This window comes from Nicotiana tomentosiformis, chromosome 9 (genome assembly GCF_000390325.3).
Source record: "Nicotiana tomentosiformis chromosome 9, ASM39032v3, whole genome shotgun sequence".
Lineage (NCBI taxonomy): Eukaryota > Viridiplantae > Streptophyta > Magnoliopsida > Solanales > Solanaceae > Nicotiana > Nicotiana tomentosiformis.
The window spans coordinates 69,585,190-69,597,006 of NC_090820.1; the positions used below are offsets into that span (position 1 = coordinate 69,585,190).

Below are 11,817 nucleotides of genomic sequence, written 5' to 3' on the forward strand. Positions count from 1 at the left end.
AATGCATTTCCCGATGTTTTTTTCGATAAACTTTCAGGTCTTCCGCCAGAGCGAGAAATTAAGTTTGCTATTAACCTACTACCAGCTACTCAACCAATATCTATTTCTCCATACAGAATGACACCCGCAGAGTTAAGAGCGTTTAAGGAACAACATGGGGAGCACCTGTGTTATTTGTGAGGAAGAAAGTTGGTTCCTTACGGATGCGTATTGATTATAGACAGTTGAATGAGGTGACAATCAAGAATAAGTACCCTCTCCCGAGGATTGATGAATTATTTGGTCAGTTGCAAGGTGCCAAGTATTTCTCGAAGATAGACGTGAGGTCCGAGTACCATCGGGTAAGGGTTAAGGAGAAAGATATCCAGAAGATGGCATTCAGGACCAGATATGAGAACTTTGAATTTCATGTTATGACGTTCGGTTTGACTAGTGCCCTAGTAGTATTCATGGACTTGATGAACCAAGTGTTCAGGCCCTTTCTAGACCTATTAGTGGTTGCATTATTTGATGACATATTGGTGTAATCTCATTCAGAGACTGAGCACATAGATCATTTGCATACGGTGCTCAAAGTTTTTCAAAAAGGGAAGCTGTATGCAAAATTCTCTAAATGTGAATTCTGGATGAATTCTGTAGCTTTTCTTGGGCATATTATTTCAGGTGAAGGTATTCGTGTTAATACAAAAAAAAATATTGAGGCAGTAAAGACTTGACCTAGACCCTCGACACCGACGGAGGTTCGTAGCTTATCCATTTGGCAGGTTATTACAGGAAACCTGTAACGGAATTTTCTTCTCTTTTAGCACCTTTGACCAAAGTGGTATGTGGTGTCTCGCTTGATTTTCCAGAATAACATAAGGAAATCTATGGTGCAAGCAAGTTGAAGGAAGGTGGCAAATAAGTATAAATAGATATGTGTAGGTCACAAGCTAAAGTATGGTAGAGCGACAAGGTTTTAGAAAGACATGAATAAGGATAAGAAAAGGTGAGTGAGAAGGTGACGAGAATGGATAAGTCCTTGGGATTAACCCCATGAAAATAAGAGAGCTGATGGTTTCTCTAAGTCATAGAAAGATAAGTATAGCTTGAGTGAACTCAAAGGAGTCTAAGACCAGTAGCATTTAGAAGAGATGGAATGTTGCCCTGGTAGTGGAATAAGGGCGTAATTGTGATAGATAAAGGATGATGTTTGGGCTTTAAAAGGAGGAATTTCATGAATTGTAAAAGATTAGAATACTCTTGTAAGTTGACTTAAAAGGGAGCTAAGTTTCAGTGAACTGATGCTTGCGAACGGAGTTTCTAGGCATTGAAGGAAAAATTAACTTCAGCACCGGTTCTAATGCTCCCAGAAGGGACCGATGGTTATGTTATCTATTGTGACACTTCAGGCGTTGGATTGGGTTGTGTGCTGATGCAGCATGGTAAGGCTGTAGCTTATGCTTCTAGACGACTAAGAAAGCACGAGAAGAACTACCCGGCCCACGATTTAGAGTTAGCCACGTAGATTCATGCACTAAAGAAGTGGAGGCACTACTTGTATGGCATTCATGTTGATATCTATACGAATCATAAGAGCCTCCAGTATATCTTCAAACAAAAGGAATTAAATTTACGTCAAAGGAGATGGTTAGAGCTACTTAAAGACTATGACGTTGATATTTTATACCATCCGAGGAAGGCGAACGTAGTAGCTGACGCCCTCAGCCATAGATCTATGGGTAGCATGTCATATTTATAGCTAGAAAAGAGGGGAATAGCCCATGAGATTCATCAGCTAGCTAGTCTTGGAGTTCGGTTACTGGACTTAGGTGATATTGGAATTACTATTCAGGATACGGCAACATCCTCTTTAGTAACTGAAGTAAAGGAACGCCAGTACGAGGATCTTGTGTTAGCTCGTTATAGGGATACCACCCCTAAAAAGGAGAAGACACCGTTTGAAATTACAAAAGACGGGGTCATCAGATATCGAGGACGATTATGTGTCCCTAATGTTGTAGGGCTGCGTCGGCAGGTTATGGGAGAAACTCACTATTCTCGTTATTCTATCCATCCAGGAGCAAAAAAGATGTATCATGGTATCAGGGAAGTATATTGGTGGGACGGAATGAAAAAGGATATAGCGGAGTTTGTTTCTTAGTGTCCTAACTGTCAGCAGGTTAAGATTGAGCATCAAAAACCCGATGGATTATTGCAGGCTATGGAAATTCCGACTTGGAAATGGGAAGTAATCAATATAGATTTCATCGTAGGCTTACCTCATACCCAGCATAAGTTCGATTCGATATGGGTGATTGTTGATAGGCTTACAAAGTCAGCCCATTTTCTGCCCGTTAGGACTACATATTCCGCAGAGGATTATGCAAGGCTTTATATTAAGGAAATAGTGCAACTGCATGGTGTCTCTGTATCTATTATCTCGGATAGAGGAGCTCAATTTACAACTAACTTCTAGAGGTCCTTCCAAAAAGGATTGGGGATTCAAGTAAATCTTAGTACAACATTTCATCCCCAGATAGACGGACAGGCTGAGCGTACTATTCAGACACTTGAGGATATATTACGAGCTTGTGTGATAGACTTCAAGGGTAGCTGGGATGATTATCTACCGCTTATTGAGTTCGCATATAATAATAGCTACCATTCAAGTATTTAGATGGCTCCATACGAAGATCTTTACGGACAGAAGTGTAGGTACTACGTTAGTAGGACCAGAATTGGTACAGTAGGCAATCGAGAAAATTAAGCTTATACAGGAAAAGCTATTAGTAGCTCAAAGCCGTCAGAAGTCTTATGCGGATAATCGACGGCGAGACTTGGAGTTTCAGGTTGACGACTGGGTATTCCTAAAGGTATCACCGATAAAAGGTGTCATAAGGTTTGGTGGGAAGGGAAAACTTAGCCCTCGGTACATTGGACCATATAGGGTCAAACACAAGGTAGGCCAGGTAGCATATGAGTTGGACTTGCCTTCGGACTTGGAATCCGTAAATCCAGTCTTTCATGTGTCTATGCTCTGTAAATGTATCGGAGATCCTTCCAGAATCATGTCATTTGACGACGTTCAGGTCACAGAGCAGCTATCATATGAAGAAACTCCCATTGCTATATTAGACAGACAGATTCGAAGATTGAGAACTAAAGACGTAGCTTCGGTGAAAGTACTTTGGAGAAACAACAATGTGGAAGAAATGACTTGGGAGGCCGAAAAAGACATGAAGTCTAGATATCCTTACTTATTTCCTCCTCCAGAGAAGGATCCGACTGAGACATCATAACTTTAAGGTACGTGTAGGGATTCTTCTGTTAGTTATTGTCATTGGTCGTGTGAGGCCATTGTCGTTATTGATGATTGTGGTCCTATGTGGCATTGAATTACTGAGTTTCTATAGGAAGAGTTGGTAGTAGTATTGTTACAAAACCGAATTTCCCAAAGTTATATATAGATCCCCGAGAGTTAAACATTCGAGGATGAATGTTTCTAAGGGGGGAATGATGTTACATCTCGCGTTTTCGTACTTTAAAGTTTCGTCTTTATTTAATCGACGTAGACTCGGGGATGAGGTTATCTTGAGGTTAGCGTATTTATGCTATTAATAACAAGCGATAAGTAAGTGTCATAAAGGATAAAGGGTACACCAATTAAATAAAACGGGTTTCGTTGAAGGTTGCCGATTTGGGATAAAATATGGGTTGAGTGATAATACCCGATATTTATGGACTAGTACCATACAAGGTACCATATGACCATAATAGAATGATGTATAAAGTGTATTAAAAATAAGTAGAATTTTAAGTAAATTGAGACAATTCTTAATTATGCGGGTAATTGGTTAATTACTGGGTAACGGGACATTACCTAATTACCTAATAAGTGGATAAAGATTAAACTTTCCCACCCCCACCCCCACCCCCACGTGGCAGCAAGCCCTTCCTAAAGCTATGATTCTTACTTATTCTTTATTAGGTGGCAACCTAATATGCCAAATACAAGGCCTTTCAATTCAAGGAATTTCCATACAAAACAATACTATAATGAGAAGTGGGGACATTAGTATTCTGATGAGTTTCAACAAGTTCATTCTCAAGATACTACAATCAGATTCTAACATTTCTAATACCAAGGAATTACACTCAGAGTGAGAACGTTAGCCATTCCTTAAACTTTTCAAATTTCATTCTCAACAACACTTCCATCAGATTATAAACCTTACACTAGCAACGTGATCCTTCAAATTCCTACACAAAAATCCAACGAGAATTATTAAAATCATAGAAACGTATAATTTTGCGATTCTAAAGGAGTACGGTGCAACCTTTTCCAATCATACAGATTCTAAAGGTATGTTAAGGCTATCCCTTCTTTCTTTTTGGCATGATCCAAATGATACAAGAAGAAACGAGCAAACACACAATTTTCATAAACGGCTCTATTCATAGAAATACTAGGGGTATCTGTGTTTTTGATTCCCCATGTGACATATTATTATATCTTCTGTTCATGGGTCTCAGAATAATACGCAGTTGATAAAGTTTTTCTAAAAGGAATATCGAGATTATTAACATATTTTCATGCATTTCATTCATTTATACATGTACATTGACCCATGACCAGATGGCGTTATATACGTGTATATTTATATATATATATATATATATATATATATTATATATATATATATATATACGGCATTATATATGAACCACCACCTGATCAGTTGGTATATGTTGATGATATTGCCCACAGTGGCCGAGACGAATATGATGGGATGCCCTCAGAGGCTTGATGATATTATGTACATCTATAACTATGCACGACATGACATTTATATGCACGTGCATGACATTATAAATGTTTCAGAATTTACAAAGTTATTCAGACTTGCAGATGGATTTCTTTATTCCATGTTTCATCTATGTCTTTTATGTACTGATTTTCATGCCTGACATACTTAGTACATTATTTGTACTGATGCCCTATTTCTCGGGGCCTTCGTTTCATGCCCGCGGGTGCAGGTAGGCAAGCCGACCGTCCCCCTTCTTAGGATCCTTGATCAGCGAGAGTTGGCGTGCTCCACTTGATCCGTAGCTGCTTTTGATTTTAGTACGATATGCTTGTATATATATATATGGGTATGAAGTGGCTCAGTCCCATCTTTGTATAGTTGTATTTCTATTAGAGGTCTGTAGACAGTTATGATAGTTGGATAGTATGTGGCCTTGTCGGCTTTCAGCTTTGGGTATATAGTTGCCTATAGCAGCCTTGCCGGCTCGCCTATTGTATTTCGCACGTATATGTATAAATGTCTTTTGGACAGGTTTTCCTCACGCATGTTATTCTCGTAATTCAGTGGATAGTTTTCATGTTTATATCTTAGTCGCATGCTTAAGGGTATTCGACAGGTAGGACTCGGGCACTCGCCGCGGCCCATCGGTTTGGGTCGTGACACTTCTCTCTCTATATTACTATCCTCTCTCTAAAACCTCAGGATATACCTTCTAAAATGGCCCCCTAAGTCCTTATATCAATATAGAATCGGATAGGAAATTTCAAAAAATAACCCCCGATGTCAATTCTGTTATGCAATTCCGCGGGAGCATAACAAATCCATAGTCAGTGGAATGGCCACAAAATGGTCTTCAAAATCTGAGTTGGGTCTAGTTATATCTACGATGCAATTCCGCGATAGCAGAACAAATTTGCGATTAGCAGAATGGCCACAAAATGGACTTCAAATTTGAGTTGCTTCTGACTTGTTCCATGGTGATTCCGCTGTCACCAGAACAGATCCGCGATAGCATAATAGACCACAGAATAACCATTTTATGCAAATGTTTCTACCAACTCCACGATGTACTGCATAATCCAAAAATTCGTATTGTGGCACATTAGCTTAACTTGGCAACATAAAAACTCAAAACCTTGGCGAACCTTTATGGGGCCTTACAATATGCATGAATAGAGCATGTAAAATGCATGAATATGCACAAAGGATTCACTTGCATGGTCAAAGCTTCCACCTTTATGCTAAAATCTCATCACAGTGGATCCCACATCACAATCAACTAGAACTCCGACGATTTCTCACAACCTGTGTGTACGCGATCAAGTGAGAAACATGAGAGGGTGACCCTAGGGGGATGGATCTAAATCCACATGTTGCGGTAGAGATATCGTGCCATAACAGTAACAAGATCATCATAAATGCACGGAAAAAACCTCGTGCTATAATAATAATAATATCACAATAATAGCACGGTAGAAATTTCGTGCCATAACAATATCAATATCACAATAATAGCACGGTAGAAATTTTGTGCCATAACAATATCAATATCATAATATCCTTACGGCAAAAATCTTGTGTCACAATTATGTTAATTGCATGGACAACTCACGTGCCATAATCCCAATCTATATTAGAGGGCCATATGCAATCATGTTTGCATGTGAATAACAGATGAACTAATTGCATTATGTATACATGCATGTAATGTATGACTACTGCTCCAACATGTGATTCATCCTCTAAATAATCATTATGTCCAATTAAGTATCAAAGACCTAAATATGATCTCTAACATGAATAAGGGAACTCAAGTAGCCATACAACATTTTGAAGCATATCACAAGAATAACATGTGCAAATGTGTGTTCATAATATAATATATGACTACGGCCAAATCAAGTATATTATCAATCTTACGAATGGCTCATCATGCCAAAAATAAGGTATCATCCTCCTAAATATTATCTCTAACATGGTTTATTGTACTCAGGTAGTTCTTTAATCGAGTAAGCCATTAAAACAAGTAGAACACACAATCAAACAAGGCATAATGTAACGACCCGACCGGCCATTTTGAGCTCTATCATGTCATTTGGCGGTTTGAGACCTTGAGTATCTTCATTATATGTATTATGACTTGCATGTGTAGTCGGTTTTGATTTTCAGGAAGTTTGGGGTTGATTTGGAAGAATAATTCTCAATTCGGAAGCTTTAAGTTAGAAGAGTTGATCAAGGTTTGACTTTTGATTAAACAACCTTGAAATCGAGATTTGAAGGATCCAATAGGTTCGTAAGGTAATTTTTGACTAAGGCGTATGTTCGGGTTGAGTATCGGGTAGTCCGTGAGCAATTTGGCGCTTATTGCCGAAAGTTTGCATTTTGAAGGTTTTTAAATTTGCTAGGTTGATTTGGAGTGGAATTCGGTGTTATAAGACTCCGGGTGGTGTTCCGAGACCTGGGATAGGTTCATATAGTTGATTGGGACTTGTATGTGAAGTTTGGTCATGATCTGGAATGTTTAAGAGTGATTCGGATACTTAAGTTGCATACTAGTTAAGTTTAAAAAAATGAGTTGACCACGGTCAAATAATAGAATTAATGAGCTTGGATTCATGATAAAAGTTTCAACAGATTTGTATGATGATTTAAGATTTGTCCGCAAGTTTTTGTTAGATTCCGATGAGTTTCGAATGCGTTTGAATTGTGTCGTGCTCTTATTTGATGTTTTAGCGTCATTTCTTTTGAAATAAAGAGTACAATATTGAGAAAATGGCCTTTTATTTGTGATTATATTGAACCATTAGATTCCTATCATAATTATGGATACATAGCAACAAGAATCGTCGAATTCCGAGGCCGTATGAGAGAGTTATGTCCATTTCTGTGTAGGGAAATATTGTTGGTTTCTGGTGCGAACTTTTATTCTTCGCAAACGCGAGGGAGGTCCTGCGAATGTGAAGAAGGAATTCTGGGTTGGCCGGTCAACGCAAAAAAATTCTCTTCTCGAACGTGATGATGTCCCACGAAGGCGATGAACAAAAATTACCTGGGCAATGTTTTAAATTGGCAAACCGAGCATTTTAGTATTTTGAGCATATCTTGAGTTCTAGAGCTCCGTTTCAGGTAATTATTACGGTGTTGTTCTCTTCTCAAAAAGGGAGTAAATATCTAACCTTTATTTTGTTGTTTTCCCAGATTATTTCTATTGGTTATCATTTTTATCCATGTTTGGATTGTAAACATTGGGGTTTTGAGCTCCAAAGTTGAGAAATGATAAATTTTTGATTTGAGGGTCAATTCAAGAACAAAATTGGATGATTGTTTTTATATAGGCTATATAAGTTATGGGTAATATTTATTTTAAATAATTTTTAGAATCCGGATGCGTGGGCTCGGGTTTGACCTTGTAGACTTTTCGTACGGAGTTGGAAATTTGTTTCTAATTGTTAAATTATGAGTCTTTGTGTATATTTTGATTGGTTTGCACGTCCTTTGACTAGTTCCATATTGTTTGGCATTAATTTTAGGTGTTAGAGAGGCGTTAGAGCCGATTATCGAATTTCGGAGTGAGGTAAGTCTCCTATCTAACCTTGTTAGAGGGGAATAACCTTGTATGTGCTATATTTGTTGTGTGATGAGTGTTATGGGAGATATGCACATGTGAGGTAACGAGTGTCCATCAGTATGCTAGATTCTTGATCATGTCCGGGTAGAGTTGGACTCACACCATAATTTAACCGTATTACTTGAGTTATTCTTGCCCGTTTAAATGCCTTACTTTACATTTTAGCTTGAGACTAGACTTGCATAGAGTATCGGAATTGCTATTTTAGATACGCGTTGTGCATATTCGTCTGAAAGTTTTCTTGAATTTCATAACTCACACTTATATTCGTGAGTGGGGCTAGTGTCCCGTCAAGTTTCATATTCTTATGGGATCGGGCTGAATGCCTCAGTAGCACTCTTATGGGATCAGGTCGTTCGCCTCGGTAGTATCATGTAACATATTCTTATGGGATCGGTCTGAACGCCTCCGCAGTAATCTTATAGGATTCGATCGTTCACCTCGGCGGTATTATTAATACACTCTTATGGGATCGGATAATTCTCTTTGCCAGTATTATGTAACATATTCTTATAAGATCAATCCGTACACCACGGCAGGATATTAAACCATCACTCTTATAGGATCGGGTCGTTCACCTCGGCAGAATCGTGCATAATATTCGATAAGGAGTCAACGTACTTATGAGTCTTTTCTGACTTGAGATGTGACATTTTATTTGTTATTGATCATTATGTATTCCATTCGAGGTAGTATCCGATATTTGAGGACTTAGTATTTACTCTTCTGTTGAGGATCGTGATATACACAGACATCCGCTTCGTTGCTTTTACTTTCCATGCTTATACCTACCTACATTTATTGTACTTTATTTATTGGACCACAAGTAAATGCCGATGTTGAACTCTCATCACTAATTCTTCGAGGTTAGGCTAGATACTTACTGGTACTTGTTGATTTACGTACTCATACTATATTTCTGCACTAATTGTTAAGGTATTGAGACCCGTACTTCTGGTGGTCACATAGGCACGTAGGTTCTGCCGCGGAGGAGACTTTGTGTTCAGCTTCATTCCATGTTACGATCCACAGCACACGGAGTCCCCATTCTCTTCATTTATTGCATTTTGTCCATTTGTTTATTTCCAGACAGTTGATGTAGTAGTATTATATATTCTAGGAGATGCTCATGCACTCGTTACACCGGATTTTGGAAATTTAATGTATTAATCTTGGATGTATTTTTGTTACGGCACTTGGTAGGGCATTTTGATCATATTCTATTTTTGAAGATAATGTTAGTATTTTCTATAAAAATAGAGAAAATATCACTTAATTATTTCACCATTGTTTTAAAATGTGTTATGAACCGCTGGTTATCATGTTGATTAAATGCCTAACGGCAGCGGTTGGCGCCATCACGGCCTATGGTGGGAATTGAGTCGTGACAGCTTGGTATCAGAGCACTAGGTTCACTTAGGTTTCATGAGTCATGAGCAAGTCTAGTAGAGTCTTACGCACTAGTATGGAGATGTCTGTACTTATCTTCGAGAGGCTATAGAGTTGTTAGGAGAACTTCCATATCATGATTCCTTGTCGTGCGATTTGATTTTGGTTGAAGCTTATGTCTTCAGTTCCTTCCTACTCATTCGTATGCATGTCGAGCATTCGATATCGTTTGGGCACCGAGGAGTTGTGGAGATGCTACAAATGTGGTGCAGGATATTATTCCCTCTGTATGCGGGCGGGATACTATCATCTCCTTATGGAGGAGTGTTTAGTCATTTCAATCCAGTGTTGGTGTTACCCACGGGTTCAGGGCTATACATGGTGTATTTTGATATTTCGCGCATTGTTATCGCATAGTGTTAATATGAATGGTAGGGTGTTTACTTATATATTACGGTGAATGCTTCAGGAGGAAGGATTATTCGGTTCATGACTGGAAAATTTGGTATTTAATTCCAGCACAGAAGAGGCAATTGGGCTATGGATGTTCAATCTTTGGTTGACGGAGTAGCGAGATTTGATATCTCCAAACTTGGTGGAATTTTTCTTTGTATTGTGGTGTCGTTGTCCTTGTTTGAATGCATTAAGGCTCGTCGGTAGTATGGTCCTCATTTATTTGCTTTTGGGGGTACGATGTTGCAAAGTAGTACCTAAGAAGCAGTTATTGGAGATGACAGTATGTTGCGACTTCAGGGTCGAATCGGTGCTGCTAGTGTTGATGGTCAAGGGAAATGATCCTTGAGGTGGCTTCTATACTTATGAAGTTCGAATGTGACGAAAAGAGTTTGCTTGGAATGTAGAGGAATGTGAATGATTGATTATCGTTTTGGGATGCAATATGGCTTCGAGTTTTAAACATATTGTTGGACCTTCAGTTGGTGTTAATGGAATGAACGGACTCTTAAAGCTGGTGGACGAGTGTGGACTCAAAAGAATTAACTAATTTTGTGGTGGTTATAACCATGGCAATGTCATTGGAAGAAGTATATATGAGGTTACACATATGAGGAAGTTAGGGGTTACATGATTTCTGATGAAGTTCCCATGAACAGTTTTACCTTCTATCCAATAGGAGGCATGTACTGTGATGTGGGTCTAGATTGCCTGAGGAAGATGGCGTGGCCGTCATGAAGTTGAGTGTGCATTAGGGCTGACAATTCGGGTTGTGCCATGACTTGTGCAACATGAACTTACGAGAATTCAACTGGGCAACAGTGCGGGATCGTGGTAACTAAGAAGGAGAAGTTACTGTGGGTTATTGGGATATGTGATTGTGGGTTAAAGCCAAGTGGGGGAAACTATCATCAATGATTGGGTCACATGGTCACGTGTTTTTATAGTTTCTGGATTTCGATACATTGGCGGATTAATTATGACTTGAAGAGGAGGACATCAAGGGTAACTCGAGTAAGGAACTTGATGGAGGGGTGTTACATTTCGCCTTATCGATTTATGAAGGTTTTAGGATGGCTCAGATTTTATATTCCTTGTTGATGTAGTGTGATAGGGAAATGATTCACTCGATTGCTTCTTCTAGAGTATTTATGTGCTAACAGAGCAGTATTCATTCGGCACATTTGGCTATGTATTCGGGACTAGGTTAGACTGGGTGACTCTCAAGAATGGTTCTAGTAGGTTTGAGATCTAAGATGTGGCACCTAAGGATTTTCGAATTCGTGTGTAACTAAGGATTCAGATTTGCATCGGATTGTGAAAGAGACTCGGAGCATTTCTACATCCTTATTGGTTCTGTGATGTAGCGTTAGAGGGATGGAAGAGACAACTTTGGATTCGTAAAAGGTCTCTTCAGAATGGGCGTATCAGTTGGAGGTACTATTGAGTGTAGGAGAGGGTATAAATGGCTTATAGATATTGAGACGATTTGGTATTGTGATTTGGGGTCACGCGGGAAGAGTGTTGATTGAGATCCATTATGTACTGGTAAAGAGA

The 11,817-nt window shown here is 38.9% G+C and overlaps 1 protein-coding gene across 1 annotated transcript; it reads left to right on the top strand.

Moving 5' to 3' along the window:
* Positions 1-203: 203 nt before the first annotated feature.
* LOC138898940 (uncharacterized) lies at positions 204-3,281 on the top strand. Its single transcript, XM_070185050.1, has 5 exons — positions 204-423; positions 538-669; positions 765-823; positions 1,835-2,092; positions 2,760-3,281. Exons 1-5 carry the CDS (start codon positions 204-206, stop codon positions 3,279-3,281), a joined length of 1,191 nt encoding a protein of 396 aa, XP_070041151.1.
* The last annotated feature ends 8,536 nt before the right edge of the window (positions 3,282-11,817 follow it).